The following is a 19963-nucleotide window of genomic DNA, read 5'->3' as shown; positions in this document are numbered from 1 at the left end:
CTTCGTGTGAATTTATTCTCCGTATGGACAAAATGGAATGTATCCTCTCGAGTTTAACTTAGTCCACATGAGTTTGTAATGGGCTTAGGACTAAGGGTCTAGCAAGCCCAAGGGGCACCAGCAAGGAGAACTCGGGTACCTTTCTTTAGAACCTAAACCGGGAGACTACAAGGAATTAGAGCCCACCCCGAAACCTCATTTCAAACCTAGGCTATTTTGAGTTAATTTCTGGCCTTATTTTATGTTCAAAGCATGTGAACTAGAAATTTATGCGGTTAGGACTTGTTAAAATCAACTTGTGGGATAAAGATCATGTCCGGGTAGGAATACTAAGCATGTGAGGTAGATATCATGTGGGGTAGGACTTTTTCATTTTCATTATTGTTTTGATTTACCTCACTAACTCTTTTCATTTTTGTTCTATTTCATTTTTATCATTTGCATCATTCAAAAGAGGTATTGATCCACCAAAAACGTGTTCGTTAAACGTAAATAATTTTCATTTATGGACAAAGAGGTTATAATATAAGAGGTGAAAAACACATAAGTCTGGCTCAGAAGGGACCGAGATTTACACCACCAAAAGTCAACTTTTTGAGTTGGCAAAATTTACAGGGAAGACAAGAAAAAGGTTACTTACCTGGAGAGTCTCTTAAAAGATAACAAGAACAAGATAGCGAAACCCTAGCTAAGCTGGAGATCATTGTTGATGAATTCAAGAAATAAGCAAATGAACTTCAGATAGCTTTTAACGAATGAGGGCTCCAATGGCATTTCTGTTAGGGAACATACTCAGCAGAGAGTGAAAACCAGAGATGTAACCATTCGAGACTTCTTGGGACAAGTACAAAAAGCAGCTTGCCACCTGCACGGTTTAACCAAAGGAGCCGTAACGGTTCGACAGGGTATTCAATCGATGACAAAAAAAACGGAAGACGAATTAACCTGTCAGAAGCTGTTCGGGGTCTATACCTTTAAAATGTTTTGTGTCTTAAGAAATAACACTTTTGTCCCTAATATGAATTATTTATAATAGCATACACATTTTTGGATCAATGCCTCGAACATTTTATGCTTCATGCATTCTTGCATATTTCACATTTTTCATTATTATTTCATTCACACTAACTAACAAGAGATGTCTCACAAAGAAGGAACAAACATTGGATATTCCACCTCAAGCGTTGGACGCACCTCATCTACAATACTCGTTCAAACAAAAAGGAAATAGAAGCTAAGAAAGCTCAACTTGAAGAGAGCATAAGTCCAAATCAATAAAATACCTTGGATTCCATCACTAGGAACCAAGACTCATGGGTTGACCAGATTATTTCAAGGTTATCTAGCCTGAATCAAATGAATACTTCTGAGGTAGGGCATCCTAATGAGGCTTTATTCCATTTTGCAGCATCCTGTTTTATTTGTTTTCTCATATTTCTTTTTGTAACTTGCTTTTGAACTTTCTTATATTTCATTTTATAAGGATATTTCAATGAATTTATGTTGAGCATTGAATCAAATTTACAACTTGAAATTCTTTGAATATCAACTGAGTTAAGAAACTTTGTAAATGATCAGTTATAGATCTTTGACAAAGTGACATGATTTAAAAGTGGAAAAATAAGGACTTTGACCTTACCCAAGAAGATACGCTGAAACACCGTACCCTTCTCTAAAAAATAACCAATATAGCCTTCTCCTCTCATAAGGGATTGAAAAAGAGGCTTGGTATTTAGATGTGTATAAGTGCGGACAACATGAGGCATCTTTTGCATATAACATTACTATACTTTTTGTTTAAGACGTTCAGTGATGATAAAGATCTTCGCATATGGAATAGTCGAGTAGGTGAATCTAGTTTAGGTTAGTCGCTTGGAAATTGAACTTTAAAGATGAGATTCATTGACTTCCAACAACACCTAGACTATAACAGGTTCTTTTTGACAAACTTAAGAAATTGGATTCGTATACTCATATTATAATATTATATGTATACAAAAACTTGAGCTATCCCTCTAGAGCAATTGGTTAAACGCCCCGGCTTTATTGATAAGATTCAACTAGCCTGATAAAGGTGATTATAATACAATAAAGCTTGAGTTGTCCCTCTAAAGCAATTGGTTAAACGCCCCGGCTTTATGGATATTCAGCTAGCCTGATAAAGGTAATTATAATATTGAGATGCCCCTCTAGAGCAATTGGTTAAATGCCCCAGCTTTATGGATCCTGCTAGCCAGACAATGACAAGTTAAATAAGGAGTTTTGGTAAAAGATGGACTAAGGGAGTTAAGGAACACATGTTATAGTCAATTTCACATCAGCACTCAGGAATTTCATTTTTAGACCGATATTTCTGCGCCGCCTTTGTTAGAGGAGCCTACGAAGCTTGAACAAACGGAAGATTTTAGAAGACCAAAATAGAAAGTAGTTGCGTCATTTTTTCCGCATCCGATTAAAATGCCAAGCCGAGAAAAAGGCATGTTGCAATAACAGAGAAAAAATGACATTTTTTTATGGCTGAAACCTTAGAAAATAGGAGGCCAACCTAAAGCCAACTCATCCATTTGAATATTTGTCAAAGAGCTATAACTCTGAAAGCATTAAAAGAGCTATTAATTCCTTTGATATACTTTGAACTCATGTTTATGATTTGGTTCAATTGAAAGCCTGAATTAAGGGGCAATATTTTACAAAATTCTTGTATTATTTTTTCCTAAAATAAGAGAAAGGATAAAAATATTTTCAAATAGGACAATCTCAAATATGAAAAGTCCTTGAAGCTGAAACCCGAGAAGAAAATGGGGCACGATCGATTCCCGGGACCAGATCGACAGACAAAGCACAAGACTCCATCTAGAAGATAAAACAAAACTGATTCATATGTCATGCATCTTAGGCATACTTAAGACCATCACATTTATCATTTTTCGCATACATAATTTTTGTAGCTTTTATAGTCAAGTTTCAACTTTAAGACGAAGGATACTCGATTCAAAAGCACATTTAAAGATCAATGGTATTGCTTAACTCAGAAGTGAGAAGCTACACCTCAACCGACTTGATATATTGAAAGATTGACAGATCTCATAATCAATTTCAAATGGGTTCGAGAACCAATTCAAATGAATCCAGTTCAGCTCAGCTCAACAATGAGTAGCAGGTTTCCAGTTAAAGTTTTCAAGTCTGATTTTAATTCCACAACGGAAGATATCCGGTTGACAGAATTTATCAATGGGCTTTCCCATAAAGGGGAATCATTCAAAGATCATCTCACCTGGTTCAGACCCGCTCAGGGGAACCACCTGAGAATTATGATCGGCTTAGACATGTGAAGGGAAGCCATTTTTTTCTATTTGCATCATAGCTCAAGGTGAGAAGGGTTATCTGTCAACAAAAGACATTTGAGTTAGATTACACTCAGCTCAAAGGCATATCCAATTCACAACATAGCTCAAGGCAAGAAGGGCTATCTGTCGACAAAGACCTTCTAGTTCGATTACACTCAGCTCAAAGGCATATCAATTTACAACATAACTCAAGGCGAGAAGGGTTATCTGTCAACCAATAACTTCGAGTCTGATTACACTTATCTCAAAGGCACATCAAATTTACAATATATCAAGGCAAGAAGGGTTATCTGTCAACAAAAGACCTTCGAGTTCGATTACACTTAGCTCAAAGGCATATCAATTTATAACATAACTCAAGGCCAGAAGGGTTATCTGTCAACCAAGACCTTCGAGTTCGATTACACTCAGCTCAAAGGCACATCAAATTTACAGCTTAGCTCAAGGTGAGAATGGTTATCTGTCAACAAAAGACCTTCGAGTTCAATTACACTCAGCTCAAAGGAATATCAATTTACAACATAACAATTTACAACCTAACTCAAGGCGAGAAGGGTTATCTGTCAACCAAGACCTTCGAGTTCGATTACACTCAGCTCAAAGGCACATCAAGTTTACAACATAGCTCAAGGCGAGAAGGGTTATCTGTCAACAAAAGACCTTCGAGTTCGATTACACTCAACTCAAAGGCATATCAAATTTACAGTATAACTCAAGGCGAGAAGGGTTATCTGTCAACAAAAGACCTTCGAGTTTGATTACACTCAGCTCAAAGGCACATCAAATTTACAGTATAGCTTAAGGCGAGAAGAGATATCTGTCAACAAAAGACCTTCGAGTTCGATTACACTCAGCTCAAAGGCACATAAAGTTTACAACATAGCTTAAGGCGAGAAGGTCTATCTTTCAACAAAAAGACCTTCGAGTTCGATTACATTCAGCTCAAAGGCATATCCAACTTACAGCATAACACAAGGGGAGAAGGGTTATCTATCAACAAACACCTTCGAGTTTGATTCCATTTAACTCAATGGCATATCAACCGTATGGTAGAACCGAGGAACTACTTTCTAGTTGAAGCCGAGGTCTTCAAGTCAAGAATAAGAACTGGGACAATCTCTCAGCTCAGTGCAACATAGCTTAAGTCGAGAAAAACTATCTGTCAACGAAGATTTCTAAGATCGATTTCGAGAGACTATCAACCACATGGTGGAGTCAAGGAACTATTTTCTAGTCGAAATTTTAAACCAAGGTCTTTAAACCGAGAAGAAGATCGAAGTTGACTACAATTTGGCAAAGAGAAGCCACATTTCGATTCAAATTTCGAACTATGGCTTCAATTATGACATCATTTCAAGACTGACTCGACTTCGCGACGAATGAGTCATCTGCAACTCAATTCGACAGGGAGTTATTCTTAATTGAAGTATCACAGTCAAATTTTTAACTCCACTAAACGAAAAATTGTGTTCTTTTATCTTTGTCTTATTTTTCGTTCCACGAAAAAGGACAAAGAGGGACAGCTGTGGACACTAATTTTTGTACATCACACATATATTATATATATATATTAGGTTTATTTTATTTAATTAATACATTTTATTTATTTACATGACCACATTATTTCATTACGTTCTCTTCCTCTTCACGTTTATTTCTTTGTGCTTTACAGTTGGCGTCCAGATTCGTTACAGTTAATGGAATCTATGAATGGAATTATTTGGCTCTGTGTTTCACGGCTGATCGGTGCACTCCACTAAGTGTTTTGATATCCCTGCAACAAAACAACTCTATAAATCCGGCCATAACCAAATCAAACTCTCAACAAACCAGTAATTTCAGTCCAAATATGACTTTAAACCGAACCTAAAAATAGGTTTTTTGGAGCACTATAAATTAATGAGGAAATCATACGAATGGGGGGCATATTTCAAAGAGAAAACAGAAAAAACCAGGGAGACCATTCGAAAAAATAATAACTCATCTTTTTTTTTCTCTTGCAAAACCGGGGTTGGAGCCTGTTCATCGGAGCCAATAATCTACTTCGGGTCACCAAAGGTAAGTAATTCGAATCGAATGTTTTAAATTTCAATTTAAATGTTTAATTTTCGCAATTAAAGACAACCGAAAAAATTAATTGGTACCGAAAGGGCGATTCAAGGGTGCTAATCCTTCCTTGACCATAACCGACTCTCGAACCCGACATATTTCTGGTAAAACGCAGATAATGTAAGATGGTGTCCGATCTACCTAAATATCATTTTAAAATGATCGGTGACGACTCTAACCCAATTATTCAAGTCGAATTCCAATTCCGACCCAACCGAAATACAACCGCTAGAGAGATGATATACAAACTCATTCTCTAGACAATCAAAAGATGTCTAAACAAAACACTATACTCCATTACTTCAAATACAAATTAACAAAGTTAAAACCTGAAAGAAGAGTAAGCATTTCGAACATTAATGAACAATTTGTATACTTTACCTTAAAAAATCATATCAACTTTTGTAACCATCAATCTTTTTTGAAATGAATCAAAATTATTAAAATACACCTCACCACACCGAATCAAAACCTAAAACCCTACAACCTTCCCTTTGTTTTCCATCGTTCTCCTTCTTAAACCCAAAACCGAACTCCTTCCTTACTCAACCATGGCAATGCTCTCACTAGCAATCAGAGCTCGAGCTAAACCCAACCCTCTCCTGACATGGAGAGCCTTACATTTCCGCAACTTCTGCAGCGGCTGTTTAGGTCTATCTGTCCCGCCTGTGGCAGGGACCAAGTTTCTTGAGTCGTTTAGAGAAGAGTTCGAGATTGGGTCTCGGGTAATTTCACTGGAAACGGGTGAAATGGCTCGTTTTGCTAACGGTGCTGTTGTTTTGGGCGTGGAAGGGACCCAAGTTTTGTCCACGGTTTCAGCCGGTAAAGGCGACGTCATTCGAGACTTTTTACCGCTCACTGTACGTAATATGATCAATTTTGTATTCTTATTCCCCCCCAGTGTGGGTAATTTCAATATTGACGTTCGAGTTTTCATTTTGGTTGAAATGTAATCTTGACTCATTGTTATTTAAACGTGTTTAGTTCCATGTCCATGTTCTAAGCTCGCTTAGCTGGTTAAGTTCTGTTTGGATTGTCCTTTTGCTTCTTCTTTTTTCTGTGTGCTTTTTGATTATAGGAAAAAGTATCAACGTTTGTACTTTTTGAAGAGTATTTTTAGTTAGGGGAGAAAGAGCAAGTTATTGCATTGTAAAGGGTGATGAAATCTGCTTTTGTGAAATTGTGTTTGGTTTTTATTTTTAATCTTATGTTTTATCTAAAGCTGTTATAGAAAGTAAACATTAGAAAAAAAAATTATAATTTCGTTTTTAGAAAATTCATTTCTTAATTCGTACAACCTTTTGTTTTCTAATTTTGCATCTCAGTCGTGTTTTTGCTATTTTGATATTGGAAGCAAGGACACAACAAAACTAATGAAAAACGAAGTATTAACTATTGAATTATGATTCGCAATTATATTTTCATCTTGTGTGTTTGTCAGGGTTGGCTACTTTGTGGTCTCATTGAATTTTTTTTTCCTTGTAAGGTTGATTATCAAGAGAAGCAATTTGCTCAGGGTGTGATCCCAAATACATTCATGCGGAGGGAAGGTGCTCCAAAAGAACGAGAACTTCTGTGTGGTCGTCTAATTGATAGGCCCATACGACCTCTTTTTCCGGCTGGGTTTTACCATGAGATCCAGGTTTTGTTCCTTTTCAGATTCAACCATGTGCGCATATATATCTATTTCAATTTTTCAATCGATTGACATTGTCGGTTTTGATAGGTAATGGCAAGCGTTCTTTGTTCTGATGGAAAACAAGATCCAGATGTGTTGGCAGCTAATGCGACATCTGCTGCTCTTATGTTATCAGATATTCCATGGGGTGGACCCATTGGAGTGGTACGGCTAGGGAGAATTTGTGGGCAGTTTGTTGTTAATCCAACTATGGATGAGGTATAAACATAAACTTTTGTTTTGTTATGAATGCTGATTTTGGACTCTGTTATTATCACAGGCAGTCTTGGCTTAGTGTAGAATTTGATTTTATTTGTAATTGCCAACTTACCTTCTATTTTTTAATATAAGGCGACGAGTTAGCCATTAGATGCTAATCATACATAAAGGTATATCCCTTGCAAGGTTATTGCTTATGTATGACCTATTTAATTGTCTAACTTTTTTATTCATTGTGTTTACCATCCTCCTACTCCCTTCAAGATAAATCATCAGATTGGAAACTAGATAATAGCTAAAAACACGTATCAGAATGCTGGCTAGTTAGAAAGGGTATTGTTGGGGGAAAATAAAGGTAGGTTGATCTCGGTGGGATGCGGTATAGTTTGTTTATTCATTCAAGTTTTACTCATACTGCTTCTTTTCTTAGCTTCTGGAGGATTGATACACTATTAATTTAGTTGGTGTATGGTGGGATGGTGGTTTCAATGAAGCTCTTATGGGCAGTAAGAATACGTGGAATGGCTCAAGATTACTCTGAATACTTGTATTGTTATTTTCCTTTTATTTTTCCTTGTTATGCTCTGGTCTCCGGTCTCACCCTGATGGGCCTTTGCTACTATGTTAATGTGTTGTGTGAATTGCATACACGGTTAATTATTATTTTGAGGGAAAATCTGCTATTAGCTTGTCTAATCCATATATTGAAGTTGCTTTTAAGCTTTGTAAACCTCTAAAATTCTGCAGATTGTGACACCTGATCTGTCAGTTTTCCGTGTTTTTTCATCTATGCTTATTTGACTTGTTTCAGCTTAGTTTAAGTGATCTCAACTTGGTATATGCATGTATGAGGGACAAAACATTGATGATAGATGTGCAAGCTCGTGAAATCACCGAGAAGGATTTGGAAGCTGGTTTAAGACTGGCTCATCCAGAAGTGAGTTGCAGGCTTGCTGTAAACTTTATTGTCTCTATCAATTAATGGAAAATCTCATTAACATGGCTTGTCGATTCAGGCGGTTAAATATCTTGAACCTCAAATCAGACTGGCTGCAAAAGCTGGCAAACAAAAGAAGGAATACAAACTATCCGTGGTCTCAGAACAAATCTTTGAAAAAGTCAGAAACCTGGCAGAAGCACCCATTGATGCCATTTTTACCGATCCTTCCTATGGCAAGGTGAATAATTATTTCCTTTATTTTCTTCTTTCGCTCTAGATATGAAAATGTGCATTATATCCTTAGAGTTACTTTTTTTATGTATTCTTGGGTTTCATGCTGTGGTAATTTTTAATAATATAGTTCGAGCGTGGAGAGGCTTTAGAGAGAATAACACAAGATGTCAAAAGCGCACTTGAAGAAAAATGTGATGAGCAGAGCTTAAGAACTTTGCCAAAGGTTGTGGACAATGTCAGGAAAAAGGTGAGCTCTGGATAAATCTGTAATATTAGTTTCTTTTTCTTTTTTTACTTAACAAAAGATTTGATTGCACAAGTAATATAACTATAGATTTTCAGTGATCGTGAGAAATGTACGAGTTTCTGACAAGAAATAGGTGGTAAATTACTGTTTCTTCCTCAAAACTTAAATCAGGGGGTTAAAAATTGGATTATTTTGTCACTTCACCCTTATATTTATGCCTACCTTGTTCTTTAACATCTTGAAGTTGACATATTTCATGTTAAATAAATATATCAGGTTGTTCGCAAAAGAATTATTTCTGAAGGATGTAGAATTGATGGGAGACATCTTAATGAAGTTAGGCCAATATACTGTAAGGCTGGCCGTTTGCCTCTATTGCATGGATCTGCTCTTTTCAATCGTGGAGATACTCAGGTTAAAACACAGTTTTTCTTGTTTCTACTTCTAGATTCTAGGTTCGTTTATGTTTGACCCATCTTTGAAGTGGGGCTTATAATTGATGTTTTGTTTCAGGTTCTTTGTACCGTGACACTTGGATCACCTCAGGATGCCCAACGCTTGGATTCCTTGGTTGGTCCCCCAACAAAGCGTTTCATGCTTCACTATAGTTTTCCACCATTTTGTATCGATGAAGTTGGTAAACGAACTGGCCTGAACAGACGTGAAGTCGGGCATGGTAAATCAATTTCCTTAATCATCATAAAATATGTGTGTATATGAAAACTTCTTATATGAGGTTTGCGCTCATCTTTTTTGTTACATTTAGGAACTCTTGCGGAAAAAGCACTTGTTGCTGTATTACCTCCTGAAGATGATTTTCCATACACAGTTCGTATTAATTCTGAAGTCATGGGTTCAGATGGTTCAACATCTATGGCCTCTGTCTGTGCAGGTATCTGTTTCACTCTAATAAATCAATCTCAGAATATGCACGGTTGGAAATTCTGTATGTGGATGGATCAATAATATTTACTCTCTGTCCACTAAAGTTGTCACTTATTTTTGGTGGTAAAAAATTTTCAACTTTGACTTATTATTTAAAATTTGTTTATTAATAAAAATTAGAGGAAATATATTTTATACACTTTCAATGAAGTTGCTTTTAAATAAATATTTTATACATTTAATTATTTAAAATAATTATAGTCAAAGTTTAAAAAAATTGACCACTAGAAGTCAACAGCTGACAACTTTAGTGGAACGAGTATTTCCTCTAAAATATAAACTAATGTTTTAGACTGATGGCATTTTTTAATACAGGCAGTATGGCTTTGATGGATGCTGGGATTCCATTACAAGAACATGTTGCAGGCGTTTCAGTGGGCCTTGTTACCGATGTTAACCCAGAAACTGGTGAAATTACAGACTATCGTATATTGACGGATATTTTGGTGAGAGATGTTTTACGTTACCTATTTAACATATTGCTTAGCTATAAAGCTTTTGGTTGCTATTATTTTATTTAATAATACACCTTCTGGAGGAAGAAGTTCTCTGGTTCTTATTCAGTCGAGGGAAACAATGTAAGGAAGGATGTTAGTCACATGGTGGCTCCCATTGCTGGTTCTGTTGACGACAGTAAATTCTCAACTCTCAAAGACAGTTTGTTAGGATGGTGCAGAATTTTTATTAAGTGGCTAGAGTCGTCTTCTTTTGAAGAGGCAGTCGTATCCCCGTTATCCAAGGTGAGGGAGCTCGTTGGTGCCTTTCCAGTTAAGTTTCCTGAGCTGGAAGAGGGTTCTGAAGAAGCTGGAAGTTCCATTCACTCTTCGGAGGTGCAGTCGGCCGTGAGGTGTTCTGAGAATGAAGAAAATTTTTTCTGCTGTTTGGGGACTAGTGCTAGAGGCAGCATCCTGTCGGGTGAGGGTGTGGAGGACAGGAACATAGGAGAGGCTTTGATGATGGGTCTGAGGAGCGACGTTGGGGGTCAGAGGATGGTTCTTTCCCAAATGGAGGGAGTGGGGGAACACAAGACATTGCTGGTGCATGCGGAGAGAGAAGCAGTGGATGTCTTTAAGGACACTTGTTTGCCTGCACGTGGTTTTGTGGAGAGTAAGGATTTTTTAATTAATTCTCCCATACAGGATGGTCTCTTAGTGTCAAAGGAATTGGAAGATGTGAGCCTAAAGGATAAAGTGGATCTGTTGGTTCACGTGGAGAGGAATAATGAAGTTGCCTTTAGGAAAAATTGTGAGTCTGCATGTGCTTTTGTAGGCTGTAGGCTCAAAGGATTATTTTAATGATTTCCCCATGTTGGATGGTCGGGTTGAGATAAGGGAGGTGGAGGAAGGGATTCACGAGGGCTGTTCTTACAACTACGCTTTCGTAAATCCAAAGGGTATCGCAAGGCAATACATGAGACCTAAGGTGGGTTCTGGCAACAAATTTAGATCTAAACAATTTTTTCAGGGGAATTTTACAGCTCCTAAAAGAAAGTATAGGGGTTCCCGAAGCAAGAGCCATCAGAGTAAGGTGCATTGGGAGGAAGAGGTGTCTGTTTTTGATGGCAGATTCACTTATGAATCTGATTTTCCAGCATTGGGGCAGTCTCAACAGAAGGATACGTTCAATTCCTTGCCTTTTGGGAAAGATTTGGGTTGTGAGTCTAATGGCGCAGTAGTGTATCTATTGTCGGAAGACGATGGCGGGGGAAGGAGTAGAAGGTTCAGGTGATCTACACCATGCTTTTTGTCTGAAGCTGGAAGTTCGGATGGTCTTTAGCCAACAAGACGTGGTGATGTGGTGGAAAGGCGGCCATATGCGTGTTTTTTTTGTTTTCTTTTCATGTGAAAGCTCCATGGCCTTTGAGTTAGAAGTTGGCTTTTATGGTTTTAGTCAGCTGTCACCCTTGGCTTTTTTCTGGTTGTTTTGTTTGATTGAGTGTCTATCGGGCCTCGTTTAGGTTTTTTTGTTTGGCCAGTCTTTTTTAGGCTGTTGTTGTTGCTTTTGTTGGATTAGGCTGGTTCTGGTAGGATTGTTGGTGGTTGTTTTTGGTGTTTTGTTCATATTGGGGGTGGCTCCCTGGTTGTATCGTGTTCTTTCTATGGTTAATAAAATCTTAAGGCACTCTTTTCCTCCTTCCGCTGATTAAGGAGCTTCTCTATAAGCTCCTTTAATCATGAAGGAGGTTTTTAACGAGGCCTGCAATTCCTATAAAAAAAAAGAAACCAACCCTAGCCATTATTCTACCTTTGATTATGTATCTGATACATGTTGCCGCTTTGAAGCATAGACGAAAATATTAGCTATGTTGTTCCAAGGTCTTGTTTACAAAGTTTTGACCTCATTAATGCTAAGTTGGTTGGTAGAGTTTATTAAAACAGTGATCTCTCTAGGGTCTTGAAGATCATCTGGGAGACATAGACTTCAAGATTGCCGGGACAAGGAATGGAGTTACTGCAATTCAATTGGACATAAAACCTGCTGGGATCCCTTTAGATATAATATGCGAGTGTTTGGAGCCTGCACGTAAAGGACGCCTTCAAATCCTTGATCACATGGAGAAAGAGATTAGCGTGCCACGAAGTCGAGATGATAGAAATTCTCCTCGACTAGGTTTAAATCCTTGACTTATTTGTGAGATTTCGGTTTTGTACTTAAGAAGCTGAGATTCTATTCAACAGTTGATTTTATACTTCAACTCAAAATATATGCTTTGTGTTGCAGTTACACTGAAGTTTAGCAATGATGCTATTCGGAAGTTTATTGGGCCTCTAGGTGCTCTGAAAAGAAAAATCGAAGAGGAAACAGGTGGGTGTTGGATTTGGAAACATTTTACATTTGATTGGGGATGTAATTTGATTGATTTATTATTATTATTTACATTACGATGTTACTGGAATAATGGTATGAACAATTTTCTTAAACTATGCTTTTCTTTAAGACAGTGAGGATATAAGTTTTCACCCTTCATATTGGACATGGAAGATGATTGATGTCATTGTGCTGCAGATTAAGTAGTTCTTTTCAATCATGGATGATTGGCAAACGTGTTTTGTGCATATTTTTCCGATTAATGTTTTATTGCAGCAAATTATAGTTGCATTCCATTCGCTCAATAACCATGTTGTTGCTTCTCAAAATTCAGGTGCTCGGATCTCCGTAGGTGATGGAACAATTACTATAGCTGCTAAGAATCAGGCTATAATGGAGAAAGTGCTAGATAAGGTATTCATATTAATTAACACCTGTTATTCCTCTAGTTCATCATACTATATTACCTGTAATCACTTTGGCTAACTGAAAAGTACACTGATTTCTTTGGAATCAGGGTCGTTTTCAATTTTAAATGCTTGAAACCTTTGCTATGCAGCTTGAATAATTCCTGTCTCTATGTCACTACTAAAACAAACATCACATATAGAATTGAAATTTCATTACATGCATATTTTATCATAATTAAGTGCCTCGGGTAATCCTTTGTACCCTACAGGTTGATTTTATAGTTGGCCGTGAAATTGAAGTTGGAGGAATCTATAAAGGCATTGTGACATCAATCAAAGAATACGGTGCCTTTGTAGAGTTTAATGGTGGACAGCAAGGTCTGCTACACATTTCTGAGTTGTCACATGAACCGGTAAGTAACACGAGCAGTGGTAGGTTAGTGTAGTCATGTAGACTCCATCTGATTCCTATGTCCTAGCTGCATTTTTTGGGCCATGTGAATTGGTTTATGAAGTTCGGAATAATTCGATAACTAGAGTATATCTTGTATAGGATTTGCAGAACTCAGAATATATATTTATCTTTCATCAGGTGTCTCGGGTTTCAGATGTGGTGTCTGTTGGCCAGCAAATCTCTTTGATGTGCATAGGGCAGGATGTTCGTGGTAATATAAAATTATCTCGTAAAGCAAATTTGCCTCGGCCTGAATCTGAGGAAAAAGGTGTAACTGAAGGATCTGCTCCTGTTACTAAAGAAAAAGCTAATATTTGGGCATCACTTGAGAATGTGTCAAAAGTAGAACACCTGAAGTCTACTCTTGAGGAGTTGCCCCCGAACAAAATGGAGAAAACTGAAACAAACCGGTCTGCCTCTTTACAACCAGCAGTAGTGATTCGGAGTGCTGCGGAGTGTGACGAGGAAGAGAAATCTGCTGGTTTGAGTAAGACTTCCAAAAGTGCTCCTAAACCAAAGGGCACGGTGAAAAGGGGTAGTAAACTGAAAACAGTCCAGTCTTCCAGCGACAAGCCTGGTTCTTCGACCCTCAGCAGTATGCTATCGGAATCCTTATCTCGAATGGAAGCGAAGAAAGAATTTGATTCTGAAGATGATGGTGAGGCTAATTTGAATGATCAGAACAAGGAAAGTGATGTTAAGTCTCCCGTGACACCTCAAAAGCTGAAGTTGGGAACTAAAGTTACTGCCAAGATTTATCAAATTCGTGCACGTGGTTTAGTTCTCGATTTGGGTGGTGGGATTCGTGGCATGTATAGGTTTGAGGTATGTATCCGTCTTCTTTTTCCTTTTCTTGTTGAACACATTTGTTGCTGCAGTGAGGATCTTCGCTTCAGCCTTTGAAGTAACTTATTTCTATTTCCTCGCAGCCCAATGGTGAAAGGGAGTTTACCATAGGTGATGAATTACAAGTCCAATGTTCAAGTTTTACGAGTAAAGGTATCCCGGTCATGACTTTGGTGGATGAAGAATGATAGCACATTTACAGTCTTTCCTCGGAATATAACGCTCTTGTAGATGGAGAAATGTGATTGGTGGATATTCTTGTTTTGGAGACTGAAACGGTATTGAATTTTCGACAAAGTTCTGGTGATCGAGAAGATTCACCTATGAGTCTGATTTGAGGAAGCTTTCTCGGTAGGAAACCAGCAGCAAGGTAGCAATTATCACTGAGACTTAAACTTCTCAATTTTTGTCATCCTTTTGCATGTGCCATGCATGATACATGTTTAGCACTCTTTAATCTCAGGGATTTTGATAGTTTGAATAATAGTATCTGAGAATTTGAAGATACAGTGAAGAATATGTAAGCTCCTAACCAGATTAAGTTCATTAATTAAGAGATTGAATGCTTCATCGACGAATCGAACAGAGCGGTGATTGTAACTTGTAACATAGCGGAGAATTGAATCCTTCATTAATTAGTAAGGTATTGTCATTGTGCCGTTTTGATTTTCGTTCTGATCCATATATAGACCTATATCTGTTTGTATTTGTTTCAATTTCTGGTTCTGTAACTATATCCAAATACACAGGTATTTGCCACGTATTTTTAATTGTTGAGTAGGAATATAATTTGGGATATGAATCATTTTCTCTTTGTAAAATTCGTTAATTTTTCATGAAAAAACTAACGCTTGAATGAATCTAAATGGATTACTAAGATTAAAATTGTGTGAAATTATTAAGTTGTACCATACAAATGAATTTTATCTGATTTTATTGATACAAATGAATTTTACCTGATTTGATTTGAAATGATAAAATTGAAGGCAACACATATTTAAGAAAATATATAGAATTTGAAATATTTTAGTTCAATTTTAATAAATCTATGCAACATAATTTACTTTTCTATTTTAGTATTTGAATTGGAATAATATAATTATATAGGCTTAATTCCTAAATAAATGCCTTTTTTGTCAAATAAGTACTTATATTTTTTTGGCCCATCTTGGTGTCTAACGTTACAAATGTTAGCACTTTAGGTGCCTGGACCGTCAACGTCGTTAGTTTTTCCGGTAAATGACACGTGTCATAATTTGGTAATTTTAAAATTTTTATATAAATTTAAAAAAAAATTATGTATTTTTTAAAAAATAAAACACATAAAATTTGAAATAACCCCTAAACTTTGAAAACCTTCATTTCAACCCCTAAACTCACGCAGACCGTCGCCCTTTGCCATCGAAGAAGCTCCACCCGACATCCCCTCCCCTCGGTGACCAAAATCCCTATGAAATCGTGACCAATTGACGATAAATCAAAGTTTTAAATCCCATGAACCCTAGGATGAAAATCGTGATCTCACACGATTTCGATTGTTAATCGGCCATAACTACGACAACATATAACTAGGATGATGGCAGTGACTACGTCAAAGACATTGGTCGTGGCCGAGACGGCGGATTAAGGATAGGATTTGGGATTTGGGATTTTGGAGTTGTTTTATGATATAAGAAAAGTTAGAGTTTCTTTTATAAATATAATAATATTTTTTATAAAAAAATAATTTCAAAATTACCAGGTTGTGACATGTGTCACTTAACGAGGTGAACTAATGGTGTTGACTGCCCGATACCTAAAGTGCTAATGTTTGTAACGTTAGGCACCCAGATGAGCAAAAAAAAATGTAGACACTTATTTGACACAAAAGACATAGTTTGAGCACTTATTTGGGCATTAAGCCAATTATATAATATTCTTCATTTATATAAATTTTTGTAATCACAGTTTATATTTATTTTTTAGGAAGCCGATAATGATTACCATATTTCTTCAATTTTTAGTTAGTGTAATGAAAGGTATTCTTTTAATCGTTAATATTCAATTTTTTTTATTGCACGAAATGAACAACCTTAGTGATAAAAAAAATTGTTGTTATCCCTTGAAGTACCAGGTTTGAGCACAAAAAATGCTAGGTGTATGAGCTTTCAATGTCAAATGGTTAAGATGATTAAGAGTATCTCAAAAATTATTTTTAACTAATTTAGAGTGAGCTGAATACTGTAGGAATAATTATAATCTAATTTGTTTCACTTAGAAAGTAATGATTTATTTTAAGTATACATATGATGCAAGTAATAAAATAGGCTTATTATATGGGTGAAACACACATGTAATAATCATATTTACGAACTCATTAAGTGGCCTTAGTAATAAGAGGAAGTATTTTTTTTAGAGATCTCGAGTTCGAATAGTTTCGTCTGTACAATTTATGTACCTTGTTATTGGGAATGCAGTAAACAAATGAACACAACTTTGTATATTGAATCTTGGAACTCATTGATGAAAACAAGATTGTTGCTGCTTATATACAGCTTCTAACAACTAATGTAACAACCTTAACTAAACAACTAACCAAACTAACAACCTTAGCTGCTATAACAACTTCAGGAAGCTTCTAACTATACTGCTAATGATCCCATGTAGTATTAACAGCTGACTCATCATGCTAACATTCCCTCTTCTTCTTCTTCTTCTCCTCTTCTGACCTTAAACACACTTTCACCCCAATCTTCCCTCGAAATACTTCAAATGCTGCCTTAGTCAATGGTTTAGTAAAACCATCAACCACTTGATGAGCTGCAGGAACATAGTTTACACATAGTTGTTGAGTAGCCACATTCTCACGGATAAAGTGCACATCACAGTCAACATGTTTTGATTGTTCATGATAAATTGGGTTGACACTCATTACCACCACTCCTGTATTATCACACCAGATCACTGATTTCTCATGTTGCTTCAACCCAAGCTCAGTTAGCAAGGTACTTACCCATGTAACTTCAGCAGTGTCATCAGCTAGGCTTTTGTACTCAGCCTCCATCGTTGAACGTGAGTCAGATTTTTGTTTCTTTGAGCTCCAAGCAACCAAGTGGTTGTCAAGAAACACTCCATATCCTGAGATTGACCTAAGATCAGTGATACTTGCACCCCAATCAGCATCAGCAAATGCTGAGACTGTAAATTCGACTTAGATGGGAGATACATCAAGCCATACTCCACAGTTCCTGCAAGATTATCTCAGAATGTGTTTTACTGCCACTAGATGACTTTCCCGAGGTGCATGCATAAACTGAGTAACATTTCAAACACTGAAAACAAGCTTAGGGCTGGTATGGCAAACATATAATAATGATCCAACAATGGGTCGATACACAGTTGCATCACTCAATAATTCACCATCCTCAGTTAACTTAGGTGCAAGAATCATAGGTGTTGCACACGATGAAGCATTCTCCATGCCAACCTTTTTTAGAAGCTCCAAGATAAACTTCTTTTGACTGAGCATCAGAGAGCCATTGTTGCGTTTTACTTCAATGCCCATGAAATAACTAAGAGGTCCCAAATTTTTAAGAGAACGTGTTCTGCAGCATGCATACAATATTAGCAATCATAGTGCTTGGAATGCCAATTACGTGGAGCTTGCTTCAAGCCATAAAGTGCTTTCTGCAATTGACATACAAGGGGCACACAATCAGCTGTTGTCTGCTCGAATCATGGTGGTTGTTTCATAAACACTGCTTCTCTTAAATCTCCATTAAGAAAGGCATTGTTGATTTCAACATGCCTTAATTCCCAGTTATTGGCCACTACAATAGACAAGACTACATTTAGAGTTGTAAATTTTACAATAGGGCTGAATGTGTCAAGATAGTCTTACCCAGACACTTGAAAAAATCCTTTTGCAACTAGTCGTGCCTTGTATCTGTGAACCGAGCCATTTGGATTGCATTTCACTTTGAACAACCATTTACAGCCTACTGCAACTCGTTCAGGAGGGAGCTTAACAAGAGTCCAGGTTCTATTCCTCTTAAGAGCATTAAATTCTTCTTGAACTGCAATAACCCACTTTGGAGACTGAAATGCTTTAGTAACAGTCGAGGGAACTTCCTCATCAAAGTAACTTGAGTAGACTTTAGGTTTAAAAATACCACACTTGCCTCTCGTGAGCATAGGATGGTTGTTCATACGTGGTACACTAATAATAGGAGAGATTTCAATACTAGGTTAAGCATCATCACTGTTTGGTGCAATTAGATTGGAAGCATTTGCACATCTTCTTCTTCTTCTCCAAGGTCACCCTCGAGGCTAGGTTCAACAGTTTCTTCAGTAGGCATAACCACACTCGATGATTCTTCTGCAGCTTCTTCCATACTTGCATCCTCTATGTTATGAGGTACAGATGATCCTGACTCAGTACTACCTTGAGTTACAACCTGTACCAGTTGTTGAGCAGGTACGCGTTGCATGTTAGTCATAATCTCTAAAGATTGTAACTGTCGATTTGTAACTTCCTGGGAGTTACATGAAGGTGACCTATCTGCAAAAGGAAACACAATTTCATTAAACACGACATGCCTAGAAATGTAGACCCTTCCATCAGCTGTCAGGCATTGAAACCCTCTATGTTGGGGGCTGACACCAAGATATTAACATAATTGCGAGCAAAATGCAAGCTTATGAGCTTGAAAAGGTTGCAGGTGAGGGAAGCATTGACAACCAAACACCTTCAGGTAGTTATAGTTTGGTTTATTCCCGAGCAACTTCTCCTAGGGGAAACTCCTTGCAAAACCTTAGTAGGTAATTTGTTAATCAATTGAACAACAACAATAACAACATATGACCAATACTCCATTGGTAACAATGCCTGTGCCAGCAATACCACTTCCATTTCAACCAGATGTTTGTGCTTCCTTTTGACAATGGTATTCTGCTCGAATGTGTAAGGGCATGATAGCCTATGAACAATTCCAACTTTGGCTAGTAGTGGTGAGAGACTGCGAAACTCACCACCCCAGTCACTTTGCACTGCTTTAATGGAAATACCGAATTGAGTTGCCACCATTTTTTGAAACAGCAAGAAAGCTTCAGTGGCTTGAGACTTATGTCTTAATAAGTAAACCCATGTATGTCGAGTGTATGCATCAACAAAGGAAGCATAAAATCTAAATCCATTCGAGGATATATGTGGAGGTCCCCATAAATCAATAAAGATAAGCTGAAATGGAGTTTCATAAGATGTATTCGATTGTTCAAAGGGTAATTTGTGGCTTTTACCCATATGGCAAGCAATACATTGTCTTATTTACATCTGAGGTAATTTTTACATCGAGTTCTTTAGTAATTTGCCTTAATGTGTTATTAGAAGGGTGACTAAGTCTTCGATTGCACAGCTCTCCAATCTCAGTAGATGCAACTTTAGCAGCAAAACTAACATCAACAACAATACAAACATTTTCTCTTGTTGTCTTACTTGTCACAAACGAGTAAAGCCCTCCAGATTCTTCACCAGTCAAAAGCACTTGCTTAGTAACCTCATCTCGTACACAACAGCTACTGTATGAAACTCAAAGAAGATATTGTTGTCCCTAGCAAGCTTCGAGACCGAAAGCAAGTTTTTTGTTATATGAGGGACATGTAACAGATCATGCAACATCAGTACTCTAGATGTAGTAGGTAAACTTGAATTACCAATGAGACGAATGTCTAGAGAGTTACCATTACCA

The 19963-nt window shown here is 37.1% G+C and overlaps 1 protein-coding gene across 1 annotated transcript; it reads left to right on the top strand.

Annotated features, from left to right (window-relative positions):
- The first annotated feature begins 5980 nt into the window (after positions 1-5980).
- On the top strand, positions 5981-14854 carry LOC120214399 (polyribonucleotide nucleotidyltransferase 2, mitochondrial-like). The gene is made up of 16 exons (XM_039212305.1): positions 5981-6316; positions 6943-7098; positions 7183-7353; positions 8165-8290; positions 8370-8531; positions 8655-8774; positions 9051-9188; positions 9288-9450; positions 9541-9666; positions 10035-10165; positions 12110-12329; positions 12441-12524; positions 12862-12941; positions 13207-13350; positions 13530-14216; positions 14321-14854. The coding sequence occupies exons 1-16, from the start codon at positions 6008-6010 to the stop codon at positions 14423-14425; spliced, it is 2922 nt and encodes a 973-aa protein (XP_039068236.1). The 5' UTR covers positions 5981-6007; the 3' UTR covers positions 14426-14854.
- Positions 14855-19963: the final 5109 nt, after the last annotated feature.

This window comes from Hibiscus syriacus, unplaced genomic scaffold (genome assembly GCF_006381635.1).
Source record: "Hibiscus syriacus cultivar Baekdansim isolate YM2019G1 unplaced genomic scaffold, ASM638163v2 tig00110059_pilon, whole genome shotgun sequence".
NCBI classification, from domain to species: domain Eukaryota; kingdom Viridiplantae; phylum Streptophyta; class Magnoliopsida; order Malvales; family Malvaceae; genus Hibiscus; species Hibiscus syriacus.
The sequence above is the reverse complement of the archived record's forward strand: the minus strand, read 5'-3'. Positions and strand labels throughout refer to the sequence as shown.

Excerpts from the sequence above, each read along its gene's own strand:
- LOC120214399 (XM_039212305.1), top strand. The coding sequence starts at position 6,008 with ATGGCAATGCTCTCACTAGCAATCAGAGCTCGAGCTAAACCCAACCCT. Across the intron at positions 6,317-6,942 it reads GAGACTTTTTACCGCTCACT|GTTGATTATCAAGAGAAGCA; the intron begins GTACGTAATATG and ends TTTCCTTGTAAG. Across the intron at positions 8,775-9,050 it reads TGGACAATGTCAGGAAAAAG|GTTGTTCGCAAAAGAATTAT; the intron begins GTGAGCTCTGGA and ends TAAATATATCAG.